The 15,957-nt window shown below is 64.7% G+C and overlaps 1 protein-coding gene across 2 annotated transcripts; it reads left to right on the forward strand.

The window, feature by feature from the left end:
- Window positions 1-6,355: 6,355 nt before the first annotated feature.
- On the forward strand, window positions 6,356-12,107 carry TMEM184A (transmembrane protein 184A). Of its 2 annotated transcripts, none has more exons than XM_032872814.1 (8): window positions 6,356-6,662; window positions 8,368-8,533; window positions 8,844-8,934; window positions 9,041-9,116; window positions 9,202-9,293; window positions 10,389-10,558; window positions 11,072-11,269; window positions 11,858-12,107. In XM_032872814.1, exons 1-8 carry the CDS (start codon window positions 6,501-6,503, stop codon window positions 12,091-12,093), a joined length of 1,191 nt encoding a protein of 396 aa, XP_032728705.1. In that variant the 5' UTR covers window positions 6,356-6,500; the 3' UTR covers window positions 12,094-12,107. The 2 variants fall into 2 exon arrangements, with proteins under 2 accessions (XP_032728705.1, XP_032728706.1); XM_032872815.1 differs by having other exon boundaries at window positions 10,482-10,558.
- Window positions 12,108-15,957: the final 3,850 nt, after the last annotated feature.

Here is a 15,957-nt window from a genome sequence, read left to right on the forward strand (position 1 = left end):
ACTGTCCTCGCTCGGACCCGGGAACCTCACTCTTCTCGTCATCCATGTGTTCCAGAGACGGAAATTGAGGCAGCATCACCGAGCTGCCCCGGCGGAGCCCGGACTTGACCCCGGGGCACAGGACCTCTCACTGCTGCCAGCTGGCAGCCTGACCGTGTGAAGGAGTGACACTCCCATCCCTGGCTGCCACCCTGAAGGAGAGGCAGTTGGGCAGAGGCATGGACACCACCTGGCAGGGGGTGGTGGAGCCGGCATGGAACTGAGAGTGGGGCCCCCAGGACTTTCTCCACGCCGCACCCTTACAGCTGCCGGAAGCTGTCTGGTGGCTGGTGGAAATCACAGCCCGGCACTACACGCTCCTGTCCCTGAAGCTGCATGCTCCTTGGCCTTATAAATGCAGGCATGGGATGGGGTGGGAAGGTGCAGGGCCCTCGGCTTCGGCTGCCACTATTCAGGAGGAGCCATCGGTGAAGCCGCAGCTCCCACAGGCAGTGGCTGGTGCCATGCAGATTTATTCTTGTACATGGCGCTTAACCAGCGATCAGACTGTCATCACACCTTCCAGCGATCCGTAGGCCCACGGAAGTAAAAGACGGGGTCTCATCTGCAGGCCCCCCAGCCCAGACTACCAGGGGCTCCTCTGTCAAGGTCACGCCCTTGGACCTCCAGTGCCACCTGCCCCGTGCAGTTCTCCGCCGAGCTGCGCACGGTGGCCCCCCAGACCCCGTCCCTTGCACGCCCTTCCTTCTTCTTAGTGGATGTAGGGATGTGGCTCAGAGCCGAGGGCGAGCGAGAGAACCCAGGGAGGGTGGCCACTGTAGGCAACCTCTCCAAGCGGTTTCTCCAGGGCTTTGCAGCCCCCGAGCCTCCCAAACCAGTTAGGACAAGGAGCCAGTGGACTAAGACAGCCACATGCAGGACCGCTGAGCTGCTGAGCGTCTCAGTGCCTCGGAGTGATACTGGCAGTCAGGAGGGGCCACGCAGTGAACGACTAGGATGCCCAGGGCATGTGTGCAGTCAGAGGGCCCTGAGTGACCAGAGATGGACTGCAGGGAGGCGCTCAGCCCCTGCAGCTTCATGGTCTGAACCCGAAGCAGACAGATGGGTCTGCAGGGCGGCGGGGAGGGAGGAGGTGGGCTCAGTGGGTAGTGAGGCTCCACTGATTCCGAGAGATCGTGACGAGATGGTGGAAACCCCTCTCCTGCGGGAGCAGCTGGCGGCGGGCCATCCTCTCAGTGGCTCCACGTCTCTTGGGGAGGCCACTCGGAGCCCCTGTGTGGGGTGCTCAGAGCCAGGAGCCGTCCCTCTGTGAAGGCAGGCAACCCCCTGTCTACCCCTCACTGCACCGGGGCAGGGGTGGATCAGACCACCACCCACACGGATGGAGAGATGCGGCCACTCAAGGCTACACCCGGACGTCAGAGACTCCAAGGCTGGCTTGTACCCCGTACCAGACAGTGCACGACTGGAGGGATAGGAGGGAGGCCCAGGGTGTGGGCAGGGCACAGCAGAAGGTGTGGTCGGGGCTGCACCCCGCCTGGCAGGGCCGGCCTGGTGAGGTGGGCGGTGGCAAGGAGGTGTTTTCTGGGACCAGGGAAAGGCCGGCACCTCCGCCCCCCAGGAGCAGCAGTGCCTTGGACCAGCCCAGGCTGCTGTGAGGAGGAGCAGCGGAGGTCTAGAGGCTGCACATCGGGGCTGGACCCCCACCCCCACCCCCCGGGGCCTGGAGCCCTGAGCAGAGCAGCCTGAGGGGCCTGACCAGACAGCTGACTGAGCCACCAGAGAGGTGAGCACAGGCGCGCATGTGTGTGCAAGTGTACACACCCACAGGAGGGGTGGGGTCCAGGCCGGGGTCCCATTCACTCTAGTGGGGCAGGGATTCCTGGAGGAAAAATCTTGCACTGTGAAATTCTGTGAGTCCAGGCCTCTCTGCCCCACCCCCTTTCCACCCAAGATGACAGGGCCCTGCCAGGCCCTGGGATACCACCTGGTAACCAAAAAGGGTCTCAGGGCTGCACCCCTGCCCCAGCCCCACATGGAGGGCTGCCCCCGCAGACACACCCAGGGCTGGCAACTGGTTCTGGGACAGCAGGCAGGTACAGGCAGGCTCCAGGGACACAGCTCCTCTCTGGGGACGGAGGCCTGGGGGAAGGAGGTGGCCCAGGGGAGGGACACAGGCTAGGAATGGGCAGTGCAGAAGGGACAGAAAGCCCCAGGAGGGAGTAAGGTCTCCAAGATCCCACAGTGGGGTCCCGCCGGGCTAACCGGCCTAGAGGCCGAGAGAAGCCCTGGGACAGTGATCTGGCCAGCAGGACAGCAGGTTGACTGAGACGGCTAGTGCCGCAGAGTGGTCCTGGGCCTCAGTGACCTTGACTGCAGAGCAGTGCTGGGCCACACTGACCCGGACCTACCTTTAAGCAAGGGACGGATGCTGACCCGCTGCAAGTGGGGTTCCAGGTGCAGGGGACACTGAGGAAGGTCACAGACACCGTGAGGGCCACGTCAGATTCCCAGCCCAGTGTGTCCGAACCAGGGCCCTGCTCCTGCAGCTCTGGGGCCCAGGACCCGGCTTGCCTACCACACAAGGAATCCCAGAACTGGAGCTGGAGGGATCCATGGTCCCCGCTGCGGGCCCAGAGGAGGGGAGAAGGGGCTTGGGTTCCCCAGGATGTAGGTTCCTTCCATGGCCTGCAGAGGCCCTGGGGCCCCACCGCTGCTCCCCACTTCTCCCAGCTCCCACCTGAGTGGCTTAAAGAACTGAGCACCCAGGACCCTTGGTTGACAGTGGCCCTGGGCCAGTCACCCCCAGGCCCTTGGCCACAGTGGCTATTGGTTAAGTCAAGGGCCGTTGCAGGTGCCGGGACCAAAGCTCCCCAGATGACAGCAGGAGGGCACCCCTGGAGAGCCAAAGGACCCTGGGGGTCTGGCCTTGGGAAGCGTAGTGTCCTGATGCCCCCACCGTCCTCCCCTAACTTGTCTCTGCCTGCCCAGGGTGGGGGGGTGGCGCACTGGACTGGGCCAGCGGCAGGAAAAGAGCCACAGGCTCCCAGAGATGTCCCCAGATGGAAGGCTGGCTGAGAAGGGGGGCCCTGTGGCAGGGTGTGTCTGGAAGGAGCTCCAGGGCCAGCAGAAAGGCCAAGGAGCCATGGGCATTGGGTCACCAGTAGTGAAAGGCAGGCGTGGGGATGAGGAGACAGGTCTGACAGCAGCCACAGCGTCTCAGCCACCCACGCCCCAGCTACAACCTGCCCAGAGCCTCGTCACCTGGTCACCACAAACAGGGGTCAGAGGCCCCAGCTCCCCGGACCCGGGCAGGCAGGTCTGTCCTGTGCTGGGCTTGGTCAGCGTCCAGCCCCAGGCAGGGAAATCAGGCCGGGCCGGCCCGGCCACCTCTGCTGAGTGCACATGGGCCATGACACTGGCTGCTGGAGGCAGGGCCAAATTCGGGCAGGTCAGCTCTCCTGCGCCTACCGCCCGGTGACCCCGGTGCTGGAGCCCAGCAGTCTATGGGGCAGAGTCTGGCTCCTTCCCCTCCCCATCTCCCGCGCCTCTCTGACCTGGGCTTTCGCTGCTCTCCGTGTCACACCCGGGCAGCCCTGGGAGGGCCAGGTGGCTCAGGTCTTTCCCAGAGCTCAGAGCAAGGCAAAGGGGTGTCCCAGGCCCACAGTGATGGCAGGGACCCGCCTGCTGTACCCCACGGTGCAGTGGGAGAGTCCCAGACTCATCTGTACAGACGGGAAAGAAGAGGCCCAGAGAGGTGAAGGGCTCTGCCGAGGTGACTGCCGAGAACGTGGGCAAAGCATGGCACGGAGGGCTAAGGCTGCCCCTGGAGCAACAGGTCAGGACCCAGAGAAAGGGGTTGGGGGGCAGAATGCCCCCATTTAGCAGAGGCCCGGGATTCTACAATACCTATATGGCCTGGTGCCGACGGGAGGGCCCCTGAGCAAAGCCATGCCCGGGAGTGTGCAGTGTCCTGGAGTGGGGAGGCTTCGGAGTCAGGGATCCCTGGAGGCCTTCCTGGAGGCAACAGCTGAACAAGGCTTCAGAGTAAGGCAGCTGTGGGAACAACCCAGAAGTGACACTGGGCCTGGCCTCCACCATGAGAGCAAGGATGGCCCCGGGTGGCAGGGGCTTCCCAGGATCAGGGACCCCTGGCCCCCCTTGCTGCTGGCAGGCGGGCCTGACCCCCGTGTACAACCTGCAGGTCAGAATCCACTGCCCTTCACCACAGTGTTTTCTGGCTCTGAAGAAAGGGCCGAGCTCCGGAAGCACCTCCATCTTGTCCAGGGTCCAGGCTTCAAGCCTCCCCAGGGCCAGGGCCCCTCAGCGCTCTCCCAAAGGCCTGGCCCCACTGGGTCCAGCAAGGAAGCCCTTCTGACCTGAGTGCGTCCTGCTGCAGGCTCGGTCCCCCAGTAGCAACCTGAGAAGGCCCTAGGCCTCGCTTCCCCACCTGTGGCACGGGGGGTGGGGTGTCCCTGGGCCCCTGCCAGCCCCGTCCATGTCTCCATAACTAAGTGTACACCCTTCACGGTCCCCAAGCCATTGTCACCAGGGGCCGTGAAGGGTGCTGCCTCCTCACGCGCTGACCCACGCTCCCGGCACCCAGGGCAGGTGGTGGGATTCGGGCGCACGGGAAACTTACTCTGGCTGGATGCGGTGTAGACCACACCCGTCGCCCCAGCCAGAGCTGGTGGGAGCCACAGCCAGAGGGCCGGCTGCACACTGGGCCTGGCACAGGGTTCCGGAAGCTCCCATGGAGGGAGTGCTGGCAGCGAGCGCAAAGCCAACAAGCCGGGGGACAGTATTGAACGGTGACACCTGAACCAGTAGGACAAGGAGACAGCTGGAAGAGAAGTCAGTAAGGAAGTTTCCAGGCAGTGCTCAGAGGAGGCCCGCTGGTGGGGGTGGAGGGGCAAGGAGCGGCCTCATGTGTCCAGGGGTTGGGCCTGCAGCCTCCCACACACCTGTCACACCGGTGTGGATGAGCCTCTCTGAGCGAAAAGGGATCAGTCAATACAACAGTTCAGCCCTTGACCCATGGCCCAGGGCTGCAGGGAGAGTCAGGTGGCCACAAAGGACGTGAGCGTGTGGCGCCGTCAAGGGCACAGAGCAGACCCTCCGTCCTGGTGGCCCCCGGCATCGGCAGCGGGGGCGGCGGCGTGAATGCGCAGAGCACGGCCCCTACCCGCTGGAGCCTCCAGAGACAGAGTTGGGGGAGCCTCTTTGCAAAGAAGCCACCGGCATCCGGCTGAACCCAGGGACCTGCCTGTCCCCCTCTCCCGACCCCACAATCCCAGCAGTTTCCTGTGCACCTCGTGCAGACTGGGCGAGATTCTCACAACAGAAAGTCACCTGTGTTTAGGCAAACACCAGCCCGGCCCCCAGAGACCCCTCCTGCCTGCTTGGGGCCCAGGCAGAGGCCACGTGGCTGCCCGTCTGCCACTGGCAGGTGAGGGCACCTGGCGGCCCGCAGCTTCCTGGGAGCCAGCTGCTGCTGAGCAAAGATAGAATGTCAGCAGCAGCGGGAGGGGACAAGCCTCTGCTCCTCCCCCTCCAACCGGGTCCCTCCCTGCAGGCGGCAGCCCTGGCGGTCCCCCTCCCCAAGCCTGGTACAGACTCCAGAGAGCAGCCCTGCCCCACCCCCAGTGGGGCTGCCCTGGGCCACGTGGCCATGCAAATGACCAGCCAGGCTTCCCTGGAGGCCGGGCCTCCCAGGGCCGTCCAGAGCTTCCTGCCTGAGAGGTAGGCACTGGGCCCCTACCTGCCGTGGGCTGGAGGCCGGGGGAGAGGCCGGGTCAGCCTCTGGCATGGGAGGAGCAAGGTGCCCGGAGCCCCGGCTGGCTGACCAGTGACCAGAGAGCCGGCATCCGGAGCGAGCGAGCAGGCCTGGGGAGCTGAAGGGCCCCGCAGCACAGCCGGGCGCCCGGACAGCCGGGCAGGGCCCGGGGAGCTGGTGGCTGCTAGGCTGCACCCCTGTCGGCAGTGGCGGGCAGCACCAGTCCGGCCTTCTCTCCGACTGCCCTCCCCTCTGGGCAGGCAGGGCAGCGGGGCTCTCTCACGTTCCCAGACATCTCGGGTCCCCAAACGTGGGCTCCCACAAGTCTGAGCAGCAGAGACAGGGACCAACCGATGCCACGGTCTGCTCCCTGATTCTGCGCCCAGGCGGCTGACTCCCACCTGGGAAGGAGAGCCCAAGTCAGGGGAGTAGGCACGACGGTCAGGCTCGAACCACACAGAAGGGATGGGGAGGGACGCCCAGGGCAGCCCCGGCCTGTCAGTGGCCTGTGCGTGGCCGCCAGGAGGAGCTCCTCCCGCCCTGCCCCCACCCCCTCCTCCCTGGGCCGGCACTGGGGCTGCCAGCTGCCTGGGTGCACCTTTGTCCTCACTCCTCCCTGTGTCCTCCCTCACCTCTGCAGATGACTAATGCCTCAGGCCTCCTGTGAACAGCCCACGGCCCCCTGGTGTCAGCAACCCAGCCACAGCCCAGCCCCCCTCCTGCCATGCCCACCGTGCCCTCCGCGTCCTCCGTGCCCGGCCGGCCACAGATGGACCCCATGGGGAACAGCTCCCAGGGCGCCTCCCGCCTCTTCCTCACCACTGCGTTGGCCCGTGGCGTCTCAGGGGTCTTCGTGTGGACTGCCCTGGTGCTCACCTGCCACCAGGTAGGCCCTCCCTTCCGCACCTCTCTTGGGACCCTGCTGGGCATGGGACATGGCCCTGGCTGACCGTGCTGGGATCTGGGGCAGCCACCAGAGGCCTGGCTGCAGGGAGGGCCCTCAGGGGTGGCAACAAGCCAGGGTGCAGGGGCGGCGGGGGGAGCTTTCCCCCGAACGCGGGGTGTGGGAGCCAGGGAGGACTGGCCTTCGGGATGGGGAGGGAATGAGTGGGGGTGTGAGCTTGGGGCAGGGGCGGTCAGCGAGCCGGCGGGCAGGGAGGGGTGAGTGGACTCCTTTCTCAGTGACAGCCGCCTTCTGTGTGGTCTCAAACAACCACATCAGAAGTAGACACAAGGGTATGAGGGGGACCGGGGGGCACAGTACAGGCAAGAGCAGTGGGGGCCAACCGGGACGGCTGCCCGGAGGAGGCAGGATTGGCACAGAGTCTTACTGAGCTGCTCCTGGAGCTCTGGCTGGGAAGATTGAACTGGTGGGTGGTGCGTGTACACTTGGACAGCGAGTAAAGTCCGGGATAGGCTGTGACTTAGGGAACCAGGAGTAGCTGGGGGAGGCCCCAGAGTCCTGAGTGGGGGTCTTGGATGCCCCCTCTGTGTGAGCCTAACCCCAGCACTTCTGCGTGTCTGTCTCTGACTCCTGGGCCTCCCCAGATGGGCAGACAGAGACCCCGTGGGCTGCAGCCCCGCCCCTGCCCCCAGCCCCAGCCCCTCCGAGACAGGAGGGCAGCCGTCTCCGCCCTTCCAGAGCCCCCAAAGGCAGAGAGGGACTCATCCTCTGGCTTTAGGATGGGAAGGTAAGGGGGGGAAAGGATGGAGAGGGCCTGCCAAGGCCGGCCCGCCAGGTAGTGCCAGCCCCAGGACAGAAACCACGTCTCCCAGGGGCTACCCGTGCCAGGCGCTCCCACTGCCACTCGCTGCATTGTGCCCTCTGAAGACCGGCGCACGCAGGGCTCCACACACAGCCTGCCCTGCCACGGCCCTCTCTCCACCTACGCTCAGTGGCACCTCCTCCAGGAAGCCTTCCAGAGGTGCCATGTGCCCGGCTTCCCGGCACCTCTTCCTCTTCAAGACCCTCTCGCTGCTTTTCACCTCCCTGTGGAAGACATGGACAGTCAAGAAAGGTCTCCAGACAGACTATAATCAGCCATATTTCCCACCGCCCAGGGACAGGACAGCGCCATCTTTCCTTTCGTGTTCACCCCATGTTTCCTACATGCGTGGGGTCACACCTGCTTTGTCCTCTGATGCTTCCATGCCCTATTATCGCACAGCAGGTCCCCCGTGGACAACTTGGGATGCCCCTTTCACTGGCCGTCCAAGACCCTGCCGGCCCCACCGCGTCTTCCCCCGTGTCGCTGCGAGGGTCGGTCTCATACACAGACCCTTGCTTTCCCGATGTACCTGCCCCATGGGGCCAATCCCGGAAAGGGCACCAGGGGGTCAGCCCTTTGCAGACCCCCCCATGCTGAGATGCCAAACTCCGGGGCCACAGACGCTCCCTGGCCCGGAATGAACGAACACGGGAGCAAGAGCGTGAGCAAGCAGGCGTTCCCGCGGCAGAGTGTGCGGGCAGAAGGGGCCGGCTGCGCCCGGGGGAGCTCGCGCTGCTTCCCGCGCTGCTCCACACGGGGGTGGGGGGGTGGGGGGGCACATGCCCATCGTGCCCCAAGCCTGCCCTTGCTCTGCCTGCCTAGATCTACCTGCACCTGCGCTCCTACACGGTTCCCAATGAGCAGCGCTACATCATTCGCCTGCTCCTCATTGTGCCCGTCTACGCCTTCGACTCCTGGCTCAGCCTCCTCCTCCTGGGGGGCCACCAGCACTACATCTACTTGGACTCAGTGCGTGACTGCTATGAAGGTGAGCGCCGTCTGGCTCCGGGCTCCTCGAGATCCAGGGAGGGCGCAGAGAGGCCTCAGCCAGCTCGGGAACCCCAGCCTCCAGGGCCGAGTCAGCTCCCCTCATGGTCAGGATCGGGGGTGCCAAGGGTGGGGGCCCTGCAGTGGGGCTGGCCCAGGGCCTGGATTGAGGGGGAACGGGGGCCCTTGACAGGGTGGGGCCTCGCTGCCACAGGGGCTGCTGACGGCCAGGGGTCAGCAGGGATGGCGGGGAGCGGGGGCCTCCGGGAGCCCAAGCTCACTGCTGCCCACCCCGGCCCCCTGCCCTGCAGCCTTTGTCATCTATAGCTTCCTAAGCCTGTGCTTCCAGTACCTGGGGGGCGAGAGCGCCATCATGGCAGAGATCCGGGGAAAGCCCATCCGGTAAGCATCTCGCCCCAGAGCCCATGGGGGCCCCCCGCACCCCAGCAGCAGGGCCGCACTGGGGACGGGTCCTTGTGGGCCCTGCTTCACGGACTTGCACACTCAGGTCCAGCTGCGTCTATGGCACCTGCTGCCTGCATGGCATGTCCTACTCCATTGGCTTCCTGCGATTCTGCAAGCAGGTGAGTGGGGGCGTGGGGGGCTGGCCTGCCCTGCCCTGCCCCTCCCAGCTACACCCCCCATCACCCCTTGCTCCCTCCTCCCCAGGCCACACTGCAGTTTTGTATCGTGAAGCCTGTCATGGCCTTGGTCACCATCGTCCTGCAGGCGTTCGGCAAATACCGTGATGGGGACTTCAAGTAAGGCCAGGCTGCTGTGGGGGCTGGGAGGGGTGGGCTAGCCTGATGGGAGAAGGGTGCCGGGCCCGGGTCAGGGAGGGGGTTCAGCACGAGTCCGAGTCCTCACGTGTGCTCCCGGGAGACTGTCAGGGTGAGGCCACAGCAAACGGACCCAGAGGAGTGGACCCCTGACTACCAGGGCTAGGATCCTCGCTGCAGTGGGTTAACCCCCAATCCTGGCCTGCAGCCCGCCCACCCAAAGGAGAGCCAAGAGGGAGTTCAGGCCTCAGGCCCAGGGAGCCACTGGCGGTGCCTCCCGGACAGCCCAGAAGGAGCCCCACGCCAGGTCCACACGTGCACACAGCAGGTGCACATGCACACACACACACACAGCAGGTGCACACATACACACACGCTCACACGTGCACACGCACACGAGCAGGTGCACACATGCATGCTCACACACAAACACGCACACACGCACAAGTGTGCTCACACACACGCTCACGAGCCCATGCACACACGTTCACACATGCACACAAGCCTGCACACACATGCTCACACACGCACACAACATGGCACACATGCATGCACATACGCGCATGACCCCTCACACACGCTTACACGCACGCTCACACAAGCCCCCCCACGCACACACACACGCATACGAGCAGGTGCACACGCTCACACACATGCTCACACGTGCACACGAGCAGGCACACACGTGGTTTCACGTGAACACACATGCTCACATTCTCAGTGCTGACATGCGCGTGTGAACACACCCACACGTGCACACATATCACGTATGCACTCCTACACCAGCACACGCCTGCCCCTGTGTGCACAGTGTAGAGGCCCAGTCCTTCAGTCTGCGCACAGCCGGACCGGGGAAGAGGGACAGAGGGTGGCCTTTGTAGGGAAAAGGGCTACATCCTCACAGCTGCGTGAGGACCCCCCCAGCTCCCTGGCCATTGTGCTCGGGTGCCGCCCACCCGCCTGCCTGGCCTGCAGGGAGGGTCCAGGCCTGGGTCACTGTGAGGGCCCAGGCTGGGATGGCAGGGAAGGAACAGGGCTCGGGGCCCGCCCTGACCCCAGCATCTGCTCTGGCCCCAGCATCCGCAGCGGCTACCTCTACGTCACCCTCATCTACAATGTCTCCGTCAGCCTGGCCCTCTACGCCCTGTTCCTTTTCTACTTCGCCACCAGGGAGCTCCTGCAGCCCTTCGAGCCTGTCCTCAAGTTCTTCACCATCAAGGCGGTCATCTTCCTCTCTTTCTGGCAGGGTTGGTGGGCTGTGGGGGCCCCAGTGGGGCCTAGAGCCTGTCCCCATCCCACCTCAGTCCCCAGTTCTCCATGTGCCCTCAGGCCTGGCCTCAGTTTCCCTGGCTGGAGCACAGGTCAGAACCACCACCCCCTCAGCTGGAAGCCACGGTGCAGGGAAAATCTCGAGTCCCCCGCCCAGCAGGTCTGGGGCCAGGATGGGGGTGCTCCCGGACCTCACCCCGCAGACAGTGTGGGGGGGGGCAGGGGTGAACCCCAGCTCTGGGATCGGGAGGCCAGAGCAGACATGTGGGGAGTAGCCAGATGCCCACTGGGCCATGACCCTGGTGTGGGAGGTACCCACACCCCTGAACATCAGCCTCTCCCTCCATGGAACAGGACCACGGGGATGGGACATCCCAGGGCCACCCGGGGGAGCCTTTGCAGGGCCGGAACCTCATCCTCTCCCACAGACCCCACGCAGCTCCCAAGGCCTGTGCAGGGTGGGTGCCTGAGCGGCTGTCACCATCCCCTAGGGATGTTGCTGGCCATCCTGGAGAAGTGTGGAGTCATCCCTGAGGTCCAGGTCATCGACGGGAGCAAGGTTGGGGCTGGCACGCTGGCCGCTGGCTACCAGAATTTCATCATCTGCATTGAGATGCTGTTTGCCTCCATTGCCCTGCGCTATGCTTTCAGCTGCCAGGTGTACGCAGAGAAGAAAGAGAACTCACCAGGTGAACTGGCCAGGTCCTCTACAAGAGTGGGTGGGCACATGGACAGTGGGCCTGGGGAGGAGCACAGACAGACAACCCCTGGGGAGAACCCCAGCCCTAGACGGGGCCCATATCTGCATCTGGCCCAGGCCCCAAGCTCTGAGTGAGATGGGCTGGACTGGATGTCTGGCAGTGGGGGGCTTGATGCCTCCCAAGCCTGGGGGGCCCTGCCCACCACACCCAGAGACCCAGACATCCCTGGGGAATGACGCATTCAGGCAGGGATGGCCTGCACCTGCTCCAGCTGCCTGGCGTTACCACAAGCATAAAGGGCTCACTCCGGGCTGGGGAGAAGGCAGGAGCCAGCCAAGGTGGTCTCTCGATGTGTCCCCTGGGGAGTCTGGGCTGGGACAAGCCGGCAGGGGGTTGAGGGGAGGAGCCAGGCTGGGGTTCAGAGGTCCCGAAGTCACCCCCTGCTGGCCAAGCCCAGGGCCTGGGCAGCCCAGAGGTTGGTGGGGAGCAGGGCCATGTCCCCAGGGCTGGGGTCTGAGTGCAACATGACGGTCTGGGCACCCCCCCCGACCCCATACGTGTGCCGTTTGCCCCCAGCCCCCGAGGCACCCATGCACAGCATCTCCAGCGGCCTCAAAGAGACCATGAGCCCACAGGACATTGTGCAGGACGCCGTCCACAACTTCTCGCCGACCTACCAGCACTACACCCAGCAGGCCACACACGAGGCCCCGAGCCCCAGCGCCCACCCCAGTGCAGCCAGTGGCCCCAGGGGGATCCGGAAGAGTCGGAACGTGGAGAAGCGGATGCTGATCCCCGCGGAGGAGCTGTAGGAGGGCCACCGGACACCTGGCTGCCACCTGTCTGCCCGGGGCCTCTGGCCAAGCACAGAGCCCCTCACCCACCAGCCCTGTTGCCAGAGGAGAAGCCCCTTCTGGGAGCCCTCCTGCCGGGAATGTGGGGCCACTGTCCAGCCTGCCTCCCACCTGCAGGCCCGTGGCTCCAGATGGGACATCGGAGCTTATCTGATGAGCTTGGGACTCGCTGGGGCCCCCTGGCTGTCTGCTCAGGGGCTGCTGTGAAGCGGGCGCCAGCAGGATGGACGGACTCCAGGCTGGGCCCCTGCAGGGAAGGGCGGCCTCTGGAGAGGGAGCAGCCACCCCTCGATCATGGGAGCTGTGGGTGTGGACAGGTGGGCCAGTAGGAGCCTCAGCTGGGCCTTGCCAGGCCGCCACGCAGCCCCTCCAGCCAAGGAGACTCCTGAAAGTCCCCACCTGACATGCGGATGTGGGTCTGGGAGGTGTCCGGGGCCACCTGCACAGGGATTTCGTCCTGGCCAGCCCGCAGGGCACAAGCGGCTCACAGATGAAATCACACTTATTTGTACATAAACACCTGGCTTTTCTAGAGACTCCAGCGGCCTCTGTTCCTGCGGGGTCAGCCCTGGAGGAGCCAACTGTACTGGGGTGTTCAGACAAGCCCCACGGTGCTAGGTCTGCTGTTGGGGGAAGGATCTGGGGCGCTGCTCAGAGCCCAGCGGGGCACAGAGCTCACAAGCAGACCGAAGGCCGTGCCCCGCGCCCTTGGGAGGCCCAGAACGTTGCCCTTCCCTTGGGAGCTCAGCTTCCTCCTTAAGATGGATCTCCAGCCAGCCCTGCCTGCAGTGGGTCCATGAAGGCCACAGATGGACTCAGGCCCAGAGATCAAAAGGGGCGCAGGATGGAGCTCGCAGCTTGAGCCCGCCTTCCCCCGTCCTTCTCTCTCTTGTATGCCAGGCCGGTGCCTGGGGAGACCCCTGAGGGTCAGAAGAAATGCAGCCCGGCCCTGGCCAGAAGGGGGGCCGCCCTGCAGCCTCCCTGCTCCCTAGGCCTGCAGACCTAGCACTAAGGCCGCAGCTTCTCTGAGGGCCCCACCGGGCTGCCTGGTGAGATAAGCCAGGCCGCCACCCTGCCACCCAGCTGGAAAGCAGCCCCCCACACTGCCTTATCATGCCATCCCGGCTGCGGGACCACAGTGGGCCGCACTCCGGCACAACCGGCTCAGTCAGCAGCTCCGGGAGCAACGAGGGCAGGAGGTTGTCTGGAGGACTCAGAGGGGGGCCAGTGCCAGACCCCCGTGGGCAAATGGGGATGAGGCCCTGCAGGCCCCCGCCTGGGTAGGGTCACCCCATTAGGGCCCCAGTTGCCTAAACCGTGTGCATGGGGTATGTGGGCTGGGACCCCCTTCCAGTGACCACACTCAGTGCGGGCTCCCGGTTGGAAGGCTCCTTCAGCACAGGCCCCAGCAGCCCCGTGTGCTGTGTCCACAGTGTGCTGAGGGCGGGGCCCGGACCCCAGCCTACCCTGAATTCTCACAAGCCCCGGGAAAGGGGCCCGAGGTCACAGAGCCGGCAAGAGACGGGCTAGCCCCACAGAGGCAGCTCTCACACTCGTCCAGCCCCCACAGACTTCTCTGTGGGACGAGGCCTGGCTTCTCCTTCAGACACAAAGTCAGGCCGTGCCCCACCACCCACAGGTAGATCACAGTCGTCCCTACCTCGCTGGCTTCGCCCGCTCCAGGGGGGAGTATGGGCGCTCTGGAGGAGGAGGGAGAGAGGCACGTCTTGCCATCCATGATGACAAAGTGGGCTCCCAGTTCTGGGCCCCACCCCACAGGGCCTTTCCTGGCCTCGGTGCTCTCACCTGGGAAATGGCCCCAGCAATCCACCCCAAAGGAGGCTGCCCTGAGAGACGGACGGCTGGGCCGGGAGGAGCAGCAGCCTTCCCCAACTTCCCAGGGGCCCTGACAGGGCTGGGGTCCAGGCCTGCCCTAGCTCCAGTCACCGGGCCACCATGCAGAGCTCTCGCAGGGGGAGCAGGCCTGGCCATGTGGGGGGCCACGGCGACCCCAGAGGGCTGGCACACTCCACTCCCTGCCCATTTCACAGAAGGGAGCCAGCAGACTGGAAAGGGAGGGAACAGGCCCCCCAGAGGCTACCCCTCCCAACCCAAGCTGCTGGCAATGACCGTGGGGCGGGAGTGGTCCCATCAGCTCAGGCAGAGGTGAGGTGGGAGGGCCGGCGGGTCTTGGAAACCCCAAGACCTGGCCTGCAAGTCTGCCCTCCTGCAGAGGCTGAGGCCAAGTGCTGACACGTCTGCCCCTCAGAGGGACGGGGGGTGGGGAAGGCCCACGGGGAACGCACAGGCCCCAGGCGCCGGCTTGCAGGAGAGCCAGCTTACTTTAGGCACCCTGCTGTCTACCCCAGTCGAAGTGTCTGTCTCCCTGCCTGCTGCAGGACCTGGCCCAAGATTGGGGCACATACCACCTGGTGGGGGCGGGGAGGGGAGCCATCGGAGCTGGAGAAGAAGGCTATGTCCAAAGGCTGGAGGCTCCCGGTTGGGGCAGACAGGGCACTTGGGAATTGGGCCCACCATCGGAAAGCCAGCCCGGCCGCCTCCACCGGCCTGACCCCCTCCCCACCTCAGGGCTGTCCTGATGGACCTCGCAGCAGGTGAGGACCACCGAGTCGGGGGGCGGGACATGGAGGCAGTGGCAGCCCCTCACGAACAGCAGTGCCCTGCACTCAGGGACTTGGAGCCCCCTGCCCCCGCACCAACCACACAACGAGGCAGGTCTGAAACCAGAAAACTCTTTATTGCAAAGGTACAAAAGCGTCACGGCAGAGATGTACAGCAATAAATTAGGTGGTGGCCGTGAGGGGACGGGGCAGGCGCGGGGCAGGTGTCGTACGGACAAGGACCACAACGTGGGGTCTCTTCTCAATAACTTATACCATGATAAAAGTAGCACAAAAATAAATATTGAAACGGAGCAGCTGAGCGGCAGAGGCGAGGAAGCGGGAGGCCCCGCCCCCGGGAAGGACCCACACGTCTGAAGCCCAGAAGGCAGGGGGGAGAGACCCCAGGGACAGAGGTCCTTGCCTTTTCTCTTACATAAAGAGCATCCATACGTTAAACCTGTGACAGTGGAGTCTCAGCGAGCCGGAAGGCAGAGCACAAGAAGGCTCTGGTCTTCCCTCCTCCTCCCGGGTTCCCGCAGGCCGAGCCGGCGGCGGGAACAGGCAGAGGGCGGGCAGCCCGGGCCTCCCTCCCCAGAGCCGGGGGCAACCGGCTCCCACCCCCATCCCCACCCCCACTGTAGCTCCGCCCTATTAGGGATTTACAGTAAAAACAGGAAAATTACGAAAAATCTGTACGATAAAATGTGTATATAATTTTATATATATATATACTTTCTCTCTTTTAAATATTTCCCCATGGTCCTTATCGATATCCAATGTGGATTACCTACCATGGCTATGGTATCAACAGCTTTTTTTTTTTTTTTTAACACACTGGGCCTTTTGCTCCGTAAGGATCCAGCGCGCCCCAGACCCTTCACCTCTCCCCAGGACAAGGTGAAGGCCGCATACAATGCGACGGAGGCCCCAGACCTTCACTGGTCACTCGCGACAGCAGACGCAAGAGGAGGATGCAGCCCTTGGGGCCATCAGCCCTGCCCGAGCCTCCTCTTCCCGGGCGGGGGGCCTGCGGCTTGCTGGGGGTCTCCCTCGGTGCCGGATGGCAGGGCCAAGAGGAGGCCGGGAGCTTGCGCTCACCGCCCACCCCCAGGCCCCGCAGCCCCAGCCTCTCTCCAGCAAGGCCAGGGAGAGGCAGTCCAAGCTCAGCTCGTGGGAGCCGGAAGCCCCAGTCAATCGA

This window comes from Lontra canadensis, unplaced genomic scaffold (genome assembly GCF_010015895.1).
Source record: "Lontra canadensis isolate GAN:19392208 unplaced genomic scaffold, GSC_riverotter_1.0 scaffold45, whole genome shotgun sequence".
Lineage (NCBI taxonomy): Eukaryota > Metazoa > Chordata > Mammalia > Carnivora > Mustelidae > Lontra > Lontra canadensis.